The sequence below is a fragment of the Carlito syrichta genome, unplaced genomic scaffold, assembly GCF_000164805.1.
Source record: "Carlito syrichta isolate Samal-C Ts95f unplaced genomic scaffold, Tarsius_syrichta-2.0.1 Scaffold303285, whole genome shotgun sequence".
Taxonomy (NCBI): Eukaryota; Metazoa; Chordata; class Mammalia; order Primates; family Tarsiidae; genus Carlito; species Carlito syrichta.
In genome coordinates this window covers 220,384-237,155 of record NW_007247381.1, presented here as the reverse complement: position 1 = coordinate 237,155, position 16,772 = coordinate 220,384, and the positions used below count along the sequence as shown (strand labels likewise).

Genomic DNA, 16,772 nt, shown 5'->3' with positions numbered 1-16,772 from the left:
ACTTTCATCAATAATCTGAGTGACAGAACAGCAAGTGCACTCCCTATATCTTCAGATAACACCATTTGATAAATGAACAACATCCTGGAAAACAGAATTAAATACCAAAGTTATCTTAGTAAACTGGAAAAAAAGTTAAATCAAGGGTCAATAATGGCATGCCACGGAATATGTATATGGCAATACCAAGACATGAAGGACTCACAAATGCTACAGCATGAACAACCTTAAGAACGCTGTGCTATGTGAAAGAAATCAGTCACCAAGCATCACCTACTATGTGACTTCATTGCCACGAAATGTCTATACATGACAGAAAGTAAAACAGTGGTTTCTGGAGGCTGGGGAGGATGGGATAACAGCTAAAAGAGTGGGGTTGCCTCTGGAGGTAAGAAACATTTCTAAAATGAACTGTGGTGATGGATGCACACGGATGAACTGTAGGGTATGTAAATTATATTTCAATATAAGCTGTTTTTTAAAAAAAGTGCAGAGAATTACACTCAAGTTTACCTAGCCAATATAAAAAAGCATACCAAAGAATAATACTTAGAGTCTTTCTTAAATTCTGTTAAATGCCAAAGTAGTATATAAATAAATAACTATGGCAATCCATCCTGTAAATGTTAAATAGCCCTTTCTCTCTCTCTCTCTCTTACACACACACACACACACACAACACACACACACACAACACACACACACACACACACACACACACACACACACACACACACAGAGAGAGAGAGAGAGAGAAGAGGAAAAAGGAGGAGTGAGAGAGAAAGGACGCCTATACAGGTTAATTTACATAGGCTAATTTTTAAAAGAGGATAAGTGAAATTTTACAGTAATTACTACTTTCCTTTTTTAAATAACTTGCTTGCCCATTTATAAAAATTGTGTTTAGATTATGAGAAGAATCACTCTCAAGAGTCAAGAAGCCACGTGTACTTGGAAACTTTCCCATCGAAGAAGTGTCAGCACCTACCTCCGACGACGCCCACACCAACGCTGCTCCTCCTCGTGTTCATCGGAGCCACATGAAACCACTCATTAGACTTTATGTTATATGCTTCCACAGATGATAGACCTTCAAGGAAGCACAACACTCTTCATTTCCCCCTCTAAGAAAATCCAATTGTTCTTATTTATACATATATATTATTAGGAAAAAATACTTCAGGTATGTTACATCGGGCTAAAATTAAAAGAAGAAAATGGTGGAGGGCAAACACATTAATTACATAAGGAAGAGGAATAGCTTGTTCTCCAGAGGACTCCTACCCAAGCTACTGACATTTATCAGCTTTTAAAACTTATAAGATGACTGAGGCATAAGAAATAAAACTTATATACTCAGTACTTTCATATGATTTGAATAAATTCTTGACACAATTTTTAAACTTAACATTAAATATAATACCCGTTAAGATATTCAAATTGTCCTAATCTTGCCACAATTCATTCCACATGTGGTTACTATGTTAATTCTGATAGCAATGTAGAAGAGACAAAAAGGAGAATACCTGTGCTTCCATCAAAGCCTCCCACAGCATATAACAATCCATTTAACACAGCAGCTCCCAAAGTGCTTCTCCGGTCTCGCATGTTAGCAACGCTGGTCCACTGGTCCTTCACAGGGTCATAAGAATCTACAGTGCGAACTCTTAAGGAGCCATTAAAGCCACCAACAGCAAAAACAAGCCCAGCCATATAGACCATCCCTGCAAGAGGAATATAGCACATGATGATCAATATGTGACCCAACCGCCACCACTATCTAAAGACTGCTTTTCAGTCAGGTTTGGTGGCTCAGCCTGTAATCCCACGCCTTAGGAGGTTGAGGTGAGTGAACTGCCTGAGCCCGCGGGTTCGAGACCCACCTGGGCAACTTGGCGAGACCTCATCTCTACAATAAGTCAAAAATTAGCCCGGCGTGGTAGCGCGTGCCTGTAGTTCCAGCTACTCGGAAGGCTGAGGCGGAAGGATCGCCGGAGCCCAGCAGGTCGAGGCTGTGGTGGCCGGGAGCGGCCACTGCACTCTAGTCTGGGCAACAGAGTGAGACTCCAAATCAAAAATAAATAAATAAATAAAGACTGCTTTTCAGTACATCTACGGCTGTTGTCAAGACATGCCACTTTTAAGAGGATCCTGATTGAATAGGTTCTAAAAAATGCTATTCATTTACAAGAATATAATCACCAAACTGTCTCCCTTTCTAAGGTTATTAAAAAATGGGTTCAGGTACCATTCTGACTCTCAGTTTTTTCAAGTATTTATTTACAGCTTAAATAATGAGTCATTATTTTCCAACAACTTGAACCTGTATGCATATTCTATGGCTTTCAATGTTAGATCTTCTAGTGGATGTTTTTTAAGTGAAACTTTCTATATGCCTATAATTTATTTTGATAATGTGCTCCTAGTTTATCATGTCAGTGGGCTGAATGAATCAGGGGTCAGCAATTACAGCCTGCAGGCTAAGTCTGACTCACCTACTATTTTTAGGACCCATGAGCTAGGAATGGTTTTCTTATTTTTTAATGGTTGAAAACAACCAAAAGAATATATTTCATGGCAAGTAAAAAGCTATATGAAGTTCACATTTCCATGTCCATAGATAAAGTTTTACCAGATCATAGCCCCACCCACTTACTCACAGCTGCTTTTGCTCTACAGCAGTTGAGTAGCTGTGACAGGGACCACATAATCCACAAAGTTTAAAAATACTTACTCTCTGGTCCTTTCAGAAAAAGTTTGCTGATCCCTGGGATAAAGAGATGTTAGGGGCTCTGTGAATGGAAAACTAGACTGCTAGATTCAGGGTTTCAGATGTCTCTTCGCTTTCTAACCTGTTTCACACTGGTGACCTAATCTGAGAAGCATTCTCATCATCCACTCTGATTCCCTGAACTTTCAAGTGCCAGTTAAAGTTCCAAACTCTCTATGACCCCTTCCCTGATTTACTTTACCCTAAAGGGATTACCTTTAGCTACTGAACTCCTACAGCAATAAAATCTATATAGGGCATCTGAGGTTTAGTCAGTCTTCAAGTCTGTAATATCACCGCTCTGAATTGTACACATTTTTATTGTTTGTAATTCTGCAATGTTTATATAACTGTGCCAGCTTGAGGACAGGCAGGGTGGCACACAGTTCTCTGGATCCCCATAGGGAGAATTGGAACCACCAGCTATTAAGTATTTGACTAGCCCATTGCTATGTCCTCAGAGAAGGGATGCACCCACTGCTTTACCCTCTGGTGCTTTACTTCCTAGCCCCCTAAAATACACTGAAGTGTGGTCCTCTAAAGGCAGCAAGGCCCTTTCCAGTTCCAACAAGGTTGCCTATGCAGGCATCCTGCTAGCAGAGAATGGGGCAGCCCTCCTGGGAGGGCCTGAGGACCAGTGAGCAGTAACAGAGCAGGCACAATAATTCAGTATTTAAAAAATCCTGCCAGGCATGGTGGCTCACACCTGTAATCCCAGCACTTTGGGAGGCAGAGGTGAGAGGATTGCCTGAGCCCAAGGGTCCGAAACTAGCCTGGGCAACTTGGCAAGACTTTGTCTCTGCAATAAATCAAAATATGAGCCGGGTATTGTGGCACGTGCCTATAGTTCCAGCTACTTGGAAGGCTGAGGCAAAAGAATGGCCTGAGTCAAGCAGGGTCGAGGCTATGGTGGCCATGATCATGCCACTGCATTCTAGCCTGGGCGACAGAGTGAGACTCTTGACTCAAAAAAAAAAAAAAATCCTGTATACAAAAATCATAAGTAACTCCGGGAATGTTCACTGTGGGAATTTAAGCCACTGCAATTTTCATTTTCCTTTCTCTACAAACAAAACAAAATGCAACAAGTCTACTGTCTCTTAAAAATAGTATAATATGCTTAACAAGTTTTAGGGTATTTCAGGTAGCAGAGAAGAAGAAAATCAATCTATGAGGTGTCCTCCAAAAGTTTTGAGTGAGATTGGACTGAACTAGAAGTGAATCACACAGTTTGCTAAAGAGTTTAGTCAAGATTACACAATTAAAGGACATTTGAAGGAGACGGAGGTAACAGTGTACAAGTGAAGGCAAAATTTATTCAGTTACCCAATAAATAAACAGTACATTTTGGAATAAACCTAGTCTAGTAACTTATGATGCAATGAAAAGGGAACCGTACCAGAAATCAGATACGAATTAAGAAACCAGTTAATAAATAGCATGCAAGATTAATGGTACCAATTTTATTGAAACTATTCTATAAAATTGAAAAGGAGAAAATTCTTCCTAATTCTACAAAGCCTAATACCAAAGTCAGGAAAAGACACAACAAGAAAACTACAGATCAATATCCTTTATGAACACAGATGCAAAAATTCTCAAAAATATTAACAAACCAAATTCAACAGCACATTAAAAAAAATAATAATAATCCACCATACTCAAGTGGTTTTTATCCCAGGAATTCAAGCTTGGTTCAACATATGCAAGTCAATAAACATAATCTTTCGCATAAACAGCTAAAAACAAAAATTATAGGATCATCATTTCAATAGACACAGAAAAGCACTTGATAAAATCCGGCATGCCTTCATGACAAAAAAAAAAAAAAAAAAAAAAACCTCAGCAAAATAGGCATATAGGAAACATTCCTCAAAATAATAAAAGCTATATACAACAAACCCAATGTCATCCTGAATGGAGAAAAGTTGAACTCATTCTCCCTCAGAACTGCAACAAGACAAAGATACCCACTTTCACAACTACTATTCAACATAGTACTGAAAGTCCCAGTCAGAGCAATTAGGCAAGGGAAAGAAATAAAAAGTATCCAAACTGGGAAAGAAGTAATCAAACTATTTCTATATGTCAATAATTTGATCTTATACTTAGAGAATCCAAAAGACTCTTTCAAAAGACTCCTGGGCTTGATAAATGAATTTGGTAAAGTCTCAGGATACAAAATCAACACACACAAATCAGTAGCTGTACACCAACAGCAACCAAGTTGAGAATCAAATCAAGAACTCAATTACATTCGCAATAATAGCCAAAAAATGAAACTACCTAGGAATATACTTAACCAAGGAGGTAAAAGAGCTCTACAAGGAGAACTACAAAACTCTGATGAAAGAAACTGTAGAAGACACAAACAAATCAAAAAACATCCCATACTCATGGATTGAAAGAATCAGTATTGTTAAAATGACCATATTACCCAAAGTAATCTACAGATTAAACACAGTCTCTATCAAACAACCAACATCTTATGGCTAAGACCCTAAAAGCAAATGCAACAAAAACAAAAATAAATAAATTAATAATAATAACTTAATTAAACTGAAAAGAAGCTTCTGCACAGCAGAAGAAATAATCAGCACAGTAAATGGGAAACCTACAGAATGGGAGATGATACAAACTATACATCTGAAAAAGGACTAATATCTAGAATCTACAAAGAACTCAAATCAGCAAGAAAAAAAGTAACTGACTCCATTAAAAAGTGGATAAATGACATGAACAAACAGTTCTCAAAAGAAGATATACAAATGGTCAACAAACATGAAAAAATGTTCAACATCACTAACCATCAGGGAAATGCAAATAACAAGCACAGTGAGATACCCACCACTTTACAGCAGTCAAAATAGCCATTATTTTAAGAATTAAGAAAAAATAGATGCTAGCACAGATGCAGTCAAAAGGGAACACTTATACAATGTTGGTGGGAGTGTAAACTAATACAACCTCTACGGAATCAGTATGGAAACTTCTCAAATAACTAAAAGTAAATCTACCATTCAATACTGCAACTTTACTACTTGGTATCTACCCAAAGGAACAGAGGCCATTATACAAAAAGACAACCGCACTTGTATGTTCATCACAGCACAATTCACAATTGCAAAGATGCAGAATCAACCTGTATGCCCATCAACAGACCAGAGGCAATGAAAATGTGGAATACTGTTCAGCCATAATAAGGAATGAAATAATGTCTTTTGCGGCAACATGGATAGAATTGGAGACTATCATCCTAAGTGAAGTAATGCAGGAATGGAAAATCAAATGCTCTATGTTCTCACTTCTAAGTGGGACAAAATTAAAATTAAGGACCTGCAAAGGCATAGAGAATGGTATGATGGACACTGGAGACTCAGAAGGGCGAGGTGGGAGGGGATAGGGATGAAAAAATATATCGAGTACCATTTGCACAGGTAGGGATAGAGAATACATTAAAGTCTAGACTTCTTCACCACTATATCATGCACCCCCTAAAGCCATCGATATAAAAATCAAAAAAAGAAAAAGAAGATGAAAAAAATCTCTGGCACCCTTTCCAGCATTAAAAAAATAAAGATTTTAGTTCAAACAGTAGCAATAAAAATAAAATACCTAAGAACAAGCTTGCCAAGAAACATATAAGACCACGTAAAGAAAATGTTAAACATCTACTGAAGTACATAAAAGAAGATATGAGTCCTATCACTAGTCCCATTGCATGTTAAAAAAATACTATAAAGCACAATAACTAAAACTGTTTTATCCTGATACATGAATAAGCAAGACATATTAAGAGAAGACAGAAAATTTAGAACAAAACCAGGCAAATGTGGCAATTCAGTACATGATATAGGCAGCATTTCAAATGAGTGGAGACAGGTAAGTAAACCAATAAGGTATTGGACAACTAGCTAGCCATTAAAAAAGTCAAATCTGTACCTTATTTCACATACCAAAATATAGACCAGATGTGTTAGATAGGAATATGAAAACAAAACTGTAAAAGTACTAGAAAAAAAATCATGTTTTTAAAACATAATTCTGGTATGGGGAGAAACCTGGCAGATAGCACCTTAACCTGAGGTTAACATCACAAGAAATAATCATAATAACTTAATCTAATTATGAGAAAACATTAGTCAAATCCAATCCAAATTAAGAGACATTCTTCAAACACCTGAGGAGTCCTCTTCAACAAATAAAGGCATGACTGATAAGAAAATACTGAGGAGCTGAGACATGGGGTCAGAAGATATGCAAATGTATCCTATGACAGAATAAGGAAGTTAATGGAAGCACGGTGAAATCTGAATGAAGTCTGTATTTGGTTAGCAGTAACATGTCAATGCTAATCTCTTAGTTTTGATCACTGTATCACAGCATATGAGATAGTACTAGTGGGGAAAGAATATACTAGAATTCTTTCTTCTATCATTGCAACTCTTCCGTAAGTAAAACATTTTCAATACAAAGTTGTTTTTAAAAAATATTTGTGTTTGTATACACATACTCGCACATACATATAATTTTGGAATATGGCTTTTCTATACAAAAAACAAATCCTTAAGCCCAAAGACACAAAACTCTGGTATACAGGACTGTACAAAATGGTAAAGTTTTCACATGGCAAAAATGGCACAGGCAAAGTCAAAAGGTAAAAGATTAATATACCCTCCAGCAGGGTGGGGGGGCTGGGAGAGGGGTGTAAAAAAAAAAGAAAGAAAAATACAAGTATTCACATCACATATGGCAGACCAAAAGGCTATCTTCCTTAACATATAACTGTATCTGTGAAATCAATAAAATAATATTCAAAAAATGGCAAATATCATGAACCAACAACTCAGAGAGAAAAATGTTTAACTTTCCTCATAATTAAAGAAGTACAAATTAAGGTATTTTCACCCATCAGATTGGCGTAGCTTAAAATATTTAATTACAAAGTATTGGCAGGAGTGTAAGGAAACTGGCACCTGAATATTTTACTGTTAGCGAGAATAATAATCAGTGTATCCTCCTTAGATACCTTTGGATCAGTAATTCCAGTTCTTGAGTTTTATTCTCACAAAATATATTAGCATATATACCCAATGATGTATGTTAAGGAATTAACTGCAGCACTGTTTATAATAACATAAGATTTAAAACAACTTCAATGTTCAATTAAAAACTAGTAAAATTATACCACACCCAGACCCAAACAAAATACCAGACATCATTTAAGAATGAGGTAGCTCTAGACATGCCGCTATGCCACAATCTCCAAGATGTCCTGTCGAAGTACCCTGTCACAAGGGAGTCCCGTCATGGGAGGGCTTCATCATAAGGAGGGCTCCTGTCACAGGAGCACTCCACTATGTTCTGCACTCTCTTGCCGCGGAAGATGAGATTATGGATCAAGTGGAAGTACCAGGAAGGAGGATCAGTTGGCGACAGCCTCTCCTGATGGCAGTTTCAGCATTAAATAAGATCTATTTCAGCTGGGCTTGGTGGCTCAGCCTGTAATCCTGCGCTTTGGGAGGCCGAAGTGAGTGGACTGCCTGAGCCCGTGGGTTCGAGACCCGCCTGGGCAACTTGGCGAGACCTCATCTCTACAATAAATCAAAAAATTTAGCCAGGCGTGGTAGCATGAGCCTGTAGTTCCAGCTACTTGGAAGGCTGAGGTGGAAAGATCGCCAGAGTCCAGCAGGTTGAGGCTGTGGTGGCTGGGAGCATGCCACTGCACTCCAGTCTGGGCACCAGAGTGAGACTCCAACTCAAAAAAAAAAAAAAAGGTCTACTTCAACAAATGTTTGTAGAACAGTTGCCTGGAAGAGGACAACTCTGGCCCACGGCTGAATCAGAACTCTCTAAAATCAAGGGCCCCGACCTAATAAAACTCCCCCTTCACACCTGAGTAAACTGCAAGCTCCTCCACCCCACAGTCCAGAATCAGAGAGACACATCAAGAGGAGGACAAAGTACCCATGCCCGTCAATGTCTTCAGTGAGGTGTGTGAGGCTCTGCATCACTGTTCAGCCACATAGTCATTTTAATCAAAGCTTTTCTAACCGAGAGTCTTCCAATTAATAAAATCCACCCTGGGAGAGACACTTCCAAATGCTCGGCCCTGGGGACCACCGCGTTCGCTGTGCTCACCTGCCCTGCACCTCCTGGATGGAAGCTCTGCCACCTGGTGCCACCGCTCCTCTTTAAAGTCATAGCACTCCACACTCCGGATGGCCTTCGGTGCCTGGCCCCCAACCACCACCATCAGCTGCAAGGGCAGAAACGTAAGCACTTGAAAAAAGGATGAGTGCCAGTCAGGGATTTAAATGTCCTACACAGACACCAGTGTGGGAATGTAAGGATGAAGACGGTAGGGTGAGCTGGGGGATACAATCATCTAACCAACACTGAGTTACATCAACAAGGGGCACATGTTAGAACTACAATTCTAGTATCTAGCACATTTAGTCAAAAATAAGGATTTCAGAAACTAAGGGAAGTTTCTGATCCTTCAAGCAAAAGCAGTATTTAAGCCAGAAAACAGCAGGCATCAGCACTGGCAAGGCTGCAGTATGTCAAAGGGCTTGCTATCTACTAGATCCTGGTTTTGCAAGGACCGGGCGTTAGATCTCACAGTCTAGGAGAGCAGATAGAAATGAAACATGTTAACAGAGTAGGTGAAGTGGAAAGGACTGGAAGGCACTAAAAGAAAGATGAAAGAAAAAAAAATACTGAAAAAGGAGGAGTAACTGAACTGGAGCTCACCAAAGAGCACAGACTCCTGGATCTCAAGTAAAGAGACCTTCTCAATGTCCAACAAATAAAACAACTTAACAAGACAGATAATGGAGATGCCAGAAATATAACGAATGAATGCACAACAGTCTACTACTGTGAGTCAATGAGGTCTATACATCCCCTTAACTCAACCCAAGTGCCACCTTTGTCTGTCCAGAACTATGCTAGTGTCACACGTAAGAAACATAAGACATGGTCTCCAACCCCAAGAGCTTACAGACCTCAATAAGGAGACAACACCCATGAAGTCACTCAAGAACAATATATAATTATATGTGATCAAAAAGCTATATGATTAGTATAGACATTAACAGTTAATGATCAGAAAATGGAAAGTGGCTGTGATTTAGTGACAGCTTTCCTGGAGTAGTGATAACCTGCCCTGGGCCTTGAGAGATGTATGAAACTTAGAAGCCAACATGTTTATCTTGTGCTGAGTACATACAGGTACTCCTGACAACAGTGAAAACAGCCATCAAATCAGAAGACCGCAAATAAATGCTCATGACGTCTCATGTGAAAAGCTGTAAAGAACGGCAAGGAGCCTGGGAAAGATGAGGCAATGACTGGAAAACAGATGTTAAAAAGTAACAAAATTTTAAAAACATAACATGGAGTCACTCAGACATACAAAAAGGGAAGTCTGCAACCTTGACTGAGCAATGACCTACCTGTACTTAGAACTATAGAAAGATGGGTACCAGAAAAAAGATGATTCTGGAATCAGAGCAAATCCCAAGTTTCAAAAAAATAAAGTTATTTTGTAACTGGAGAGCAGGGGAACTGTAAAGTTTTTTTAAAAAGACTGAACATAGAACTCATATGATTTTTTTTAGGACTATGATCCTTCTAGCATCAAATTCAAATAGATCAAAGAATTAAGATAGAAAATCCACAAGCTCCCACCCCTCCAACCACCAAAAATAGTGGAGGGGGAGAGGAGCAAGGTTTCAGAATCACAGAACTGAAATGCACATTAAGATAATCTTGTATTTAGGGATCTGTTCAAAACCTTGAAACTCCACCCTACAGACAACAGCTGAAATGATCTTAGACAATGTATCTGATGAAGATCAATTTTCTAAAAACCTCAGTGCCAAAAACAGCAAAACTCAAGATTTCAGAAGAAGGAATACACAAAAAGAGTTTCTTATTACAAATATAAAGTGTTTGAAAAGTGTTACAGATAAAACAAAGTACTTAGAAGGATGTTGGAAAGACTAGCCTAAAAGGCATAGTAACTTTAAACTATGACCAAGGATTTTTAAAAATCCTTGAGAAATAGTACTGAGTTATAGATTCCATGACTCTCAAACTTAGAGTCTTGATTTCTATGTAACAGTTTACTCTAACACACCAAAACGAGGAGAGAAGGGAACACATGCAGTAATATGTGTGCTCTGCACAGCCAAGAGAGGCAAAGACTTGGGACTCCAGGAATGAGAGGTAAAGGAGACAAAGCAGATGGCACAAGATGGACAAGAGAGCGGGTAGTCAGCATGACACCAGGAGTCTGTGCTCTAGCCACTTTTGCTGTGGCCAGGAGCCACTCCTTATGCCCACACCACTCACTGCCAAAGTCGTCTGGTTGCCTCCGAGAAGCCCCATACCACCTGCACTTGAAGGAATGAGAAAGGAAAGACCTGTTGTAGGGAAAGTTAAGCATGACATACTTGAGGAGCCCAGGGGGGCAAGAAGTTGAGCAAAGTCAAGTGATCATCCTGAAGTATAGGCCAATTAAACTATTCTGTTTCTTTTCTTCACCTATTAACTATTAGTCAAAAATTATCTCCTGAAAAATCGAGTTTCTAATTGAAAACTTCAACAGTATACTGGATAAAAATATAGAAAAATATATACCCAAAATATGACAGCAATATGAATACAGATTCAAAAGAGAAAGGCTAACAAATAGCTCTAGTACAGTAGCAAAACATATATATTTTTTAATATGGTGTCCAGATTCAAGAGTGTCTTACACAATAATACCATTTGCTGAGAATGCAAAACTAGTGTTTGAGATATAAAATAGAATCATTCACACAAATTTGTATGAATTCATAAAATCAGAGGCTAATATAAAACACACCAAGTTACTTTCATGGCAAGAGATTATAGAAACCCCACAATAATTTCTTCAGTACTACAGCCACATTTTGTTCAACTCAATTCATTATAACTATGATAAAATACATCATTACTACAAAATATACAAGTATAAGAAATTGACCTTTGCTTCATTCTTACCTATCTACTTAGAATTAATCTAAATCTAACCACTCTAAAATGACAGATGGAGCTGTTGAAAAAGCATCCAATACAAGCACCTTTTCAAAAAATATATGTGGGTAAGGAAATGTTGAGATGGGGTCATGCAAGCGGAACACGCCAAGTTGAAGCATGTGCGTGCTTGCTGCTGTCCAGCACACCTGGGGCCCTCCTCCCTTGCTGTCCAGAAGAGCAGACAAAAGCAGCTCCAGGACCCACCCAAAATAAAGCAAAAAGAGCTGAGAACGCCCAAGGCACAGCTGGGAGAGCCACTCCAAAGCCTCAAATAGAGAAGTCCAGAAACAATGTAAACAAAATAGATGACCACAGCTCTACAAAAGAGAAAATAAAACACTTGACAGGATTTTACCAAGAGATCTGCAGAAGGCTTTCAAAAGTGACACATTTATTCTAGAAATCAGAAATGAATTCATTTTCACTCTAAAGGTCTCTGCAGTAGAGCTAAAAATAGCAAAGTTCAAGATGCCAGAAGAAGGAATACACAAGAAAAGATTTCTTACAAATATGAAGTGTTTGAAAAGTGTTACAGATAAAACAAACTACTTAGAAGGATGCTGGAAAGACAAGCATGAAAGAAACAGTAACTTTAAATTGATAGCCAAGGCACTAAACACTTTTTGTAAATCAATTAATTCTATAAGAACAAAAACTGACACCAAATTTTATGGACAAATATGAGTTAATGAAGACTTATAAAGATGGCTACTTATAAAAGCAGGTATAGGGGTATTTGGAAATGTACACACTCGTAAAACCAGCAGACCCGGATGGCATGCATACTGAGTGTTAAGGGTACTAGCTAAAGTACTTACTGAGCCACTTACAATTATTTTTGAAAAATCTTGGAGAACTGAGGAGAGATCAGAAAATTTAAAAAAGGCAAATACCAATTTTCAAAACAGGGTAGGAAGTGAATGCCTTGTAAATATCTTTTGTTAAGTGGTAATAATTCTCTGTAAAAATTTAGAATATTTTGAGAAAAGCATCCAAGCTTCTAGGGGCCAATAAAATTAATAACACACAGAGAGATGTTATTTTTAAAAAAAGCATGCCAAATGTGAATCCATTTGATTCTCAACTTCATCACATGTTATATGCCAAGTTACACATTTTTGGCTTAGATAATAAACATAATCATACAGAATGAGACTTTTTCCAAATGAAGTGTGTCAGTAGATGGGTATTTCTGATGAGGTGTCACCAGGGAGAGTGCTGAAGTCCATTGTAATTACAATATTTACTAATTTTCTAGAAAAACGTGTAAAGAGCACACTGGCAAAATTGAAAACTGTTGTGAACAACAGGCAACACAGGAAAACAATACCAATACAGATTTGAAGCTAGAAATGTAGACTTCAAAAATAAAACTTAGAAAAACATTAAATACACACATTAAAGTGAAAGAATTCAAAAGATATAATTCAATGGAAAGAACGGAGTAATAACTAAAGACAAGATAAGAAAACAATGGACCACAGTTTAATTCTTCTTTCTTAATTCAGTACTGCCCCAAACACACACCAGAGTTACAAACAAATATATAAATAAAAACACTATGCCATGGCTTATTCTGATTTGACCACACACAATACGGTGCTCAAAGTACTGGTCTTCTGATACCATAAAGATGCAAACAGAGCAGAAGAAATTACAAAAAGAGAACAAAAATAAGGATTATTTTGTAAGACAAATGAAACCAGTAAAACATGAATTGCCACAACAAAAAAGATGAAGAATAAGAATTTCACACAGAAAAATATAAACACTGGGGATATGGCAAGACAAAGAAAGCCTACCATGAAGTGACTACACATGGTATATGGGGGCCATCAGATGAAACAAAACAACAAAAAGATGAAGTAAACAAGTTATGTCTTCGTTCTAGTTCTGATATGTAATTCTGTGAAACTACTACTGGGTTTTCAGTTACCATGTAAATACCTGACCGATTTCAGAGAAATCTTTCTACCTGCTCTGCTTTTCCTATTTTGACTATAACTAGAACTTTCTACTAGAGCTAGAGCTAATAAAATTAAGGAGACCAAAAAGAAAAACAAAAACAAAACCCTGCTGTCTTCTGTCCCAGAAGACTGACATGATACAGTTTCTAGAGACTGAGTGGAAAAAAACACTCTCCCCTTAATATAAAAAACCATAGAGAGGCTGAATTACATATACGCCAGTGCATTCTCAAGTCCGTTCTCACTAAAACAATAAAACATGGAAACTCAGATGGGCAAGACTATTACAGCTTCACTAGGGATCTCGCATGAGGGAAAAGCAAAGGCGAGCAATCGATCCTACTTTGGGAAGGTTCATGGGTGTCCTGAGTCGGGTCCGGACGCTCTTCATCAATATGCGCTGCTCACTTGGCAGTAAGTGATACTTCATTGCTTCAATGAGGTAATCTTTGCAAGCACTGCTGTTCTTGACCAAGGCTTCCTCCTCAACCCTCTGAAAGAAAATATTAGACACACTTTGAGGGCACAGCAACTTCAACGTAAAACTACCAAATAAGCAGAAGTCAAGGAGAAGAAAAAACCAGTAATCATCCTCTCTAGTTCGGTCCAAAAAAGGAAAGTTTATCCACATGACTAAGAGGAAACTAAAGGAAACCAAACACTGCACCAGTATCTGGCCTGCAGAGAAAAACACACATAGGTAATAAAGAAGAATGCAATGAAAAGATGATGAACTTCAACATTAGTTACAGAATATAACAAACTCTTCAGATAATATTAAACTCGCCTCTTTCTTGCCTTTAAACATTAAGCCAAATAGTAAGAAAACAAGAAACAAAATTTAGATAACAAGTTCTTCAGATGGAGTAGGCAGTGCTAATAAACTAATGATAACTTTCTCTAATACAAAACAGCAAATAAAATATCCAGAAAAGAGATTCAGGGTACTTTAAAACAATATGCCTATACCACAAATAAATATTGTACTGGCTATGCCTGATGTCAAATGCCAGACAGAGTTTTTGGGTGCCATTGTTTAATACCAGAGGATCAATGATTACACAGATCTAAACAAAGAATAAGTTTCAAGAAATCCTAAAATGCTCAGTTCTAATCTCTTAATGAAAAAATGTTTCTTTCGATGGTTTCTATTAATAAAATAATGCCAAAACATTCCTAGGAGGTTGCTAATAATGAAAGAGTAAATTTAAAGTTGTTCAGCAACCATTAAAGAATTATTTGTTCCTATTTATTTCAAATAGCCTGGTTTTCATCAGCTTAGAAATAGAGATGGAAACCAAATGCTGCCATTATTCAACCATGAAGTAAAACTAAGTATTTGGGCCAAACCTTGGAATTCCATTTCTGCTGAAAAATCAGAACAGAATCAAAAGGAAAAAAAAGATAAGAAGATGCAGAGCAGTGAGAGAGCCACAGGCACGTGCATTTGCCAGTACTTAAGTGACCACAAATGTACCCCAGCAAGTTCGATGGACATACACTGCTAGGATGGGAAATGGCTAAGGAAGGAGCAGGTGCTAGTGGTCCTATCATAGATGTCCCAGGTCTGTACCCTCCAGCTCCCATGGCTGTAGCAGGGACCCACATGCACCATATGCGCTTACTCGTTCTGCATGAGCACTCACCTGAACCAAATATTCCCGAGGAAGCAAGGGCAACCGCACATGTTCCATGAGCCGAGCCATGAACTCCTGCCTCACGTCCTTGTCATGGTTCACCCACGCTATCACTGCTTCAAACACCTTCCAGAAGACATGGAGAGAGGAAAGTCATGAGTGTATGAAGGTGCCTGAATAAAGTATGTTGTGACTACATTTCATATACAATTCTTGCCAAGACATCCAAGGTCAGCCCACGGCTTAAACTGTTTCAAAATCCTGACCTACAACATGCTTACAAAGTCTCAGTGTACTTCCTTCTTTCTCATATGGTATTTAGACACTTGTGTGGGGGGCCAGCCCCTGCAAGTTTTGGGGAGTCCCTTGGAAGATGTGGTGGCGTCGGTGAATCTGTAGGGATAGATATTAAAAGAAAGAAAGATGGAAGGATAGATATAAAGAGGAAGAAAGAGAAAGAAAGAAAGTGGGCAACTGTTCAGTGAAATGAGCAGAAGCCGTTTATTGAAAGTTACAGCAGGTATTTATCCCTAAATTTTAGACAGGCAGTCTCACAAGTCTTTCACGTGAACACAAAGCCAGGTGTGAGGGGGGGCATCCCCCACCCACCAGATGCTTAGGTGTGAGGAGGAACAAACCCCAAGATTGTCTCATTGTTCCCTTTGCTAGTTAATGTTCTTCAAAAGCACTGTAACAATCCTTACTAGTCTAATGATGTTCTGATAATCAATAACTTTTAAAGCTCACTCAATACCCATGACGACTAAATTAAACTCTACCACTTATACAATGCTACAGAAGCTTTTAATTATAGCTTAAGCCAATTTCCTAAAGAATGTGGCCCAGTCCAAAGATCACACTGGGCCCTACAGGATGTGGTCCAGTCCAAGGTTCACGGTGGGCCACCTTTTGGAACAATAGACTACAATCTCTTAACAAAATGGCTATTCCAAAGTCTTATATGTCTATCCTAATTTCTATGAAAGTTTTCCAATTCTTAATTCTAATATATAAAGTTTATTAGCAGTGGCAAAGCTTCTAAAACCTAAATGTAAACTGTAAATGTACTAAGGCCAAAACTTCGATAGTAGAAAGTGGAGACAATGACATTTCTAAAGTTAACTATATTCTTATTAAACCTAAAAATATTATGATTGATTATGTTTGAACTAACATGATTTGTAGCATGACCTATTCTACAATACCTTCTATGAATAAAATAAATTCAATTTCTATAATAGGTAGAAAAGAGACCTTACACTAACTGTAGCTAAAGCCGGCCTAAAAGAATGCAGCCCAGTCCAAAGTACGTGCTGGGCTCTCAAG

The 16,772-nt window shown here is 38.1% G+C and overlaps 1 protein-coding gene across 5 annotated transcripts in view; it reads right to left on the bottom strand.

The window, feature by feature from the left end:
• KLHL2 (kelch like family member 2) overlaps positions 1–16,772 on the bottom strand; it is a 117,943-nt gene that overhangs the window by 16,259 nt on the left and 84,912 nt on the right. For all 5 annotated transcript variants that reach the window (XM_008058298.1, XM_021712458.1, XM_021712457.1 and 2 more), the window contains 5 exons: positions 15,456–15,572; positions 14,153–14,302; positions 8,912–9,029; positions 1,527–1,724; positions 989–1,090 (listed from right to left, as the gene is read on the bottom strand). In XM_008058298.1, the coding sequence (XP_008056489.1) occupies positions 989–1,090; positions 1,527–1,724; positions 8,912–9,029; positions 14,153–14,302; positions 15,456–15,572 (685 nt within the window). The remainder of the gene's footprint in view (positions 1–988; positions 1,091–1,526; positions 1,725–8,911; positions 9,030–14,152; positions 14,303–15,455; positions 15,573–16,772) is intronic.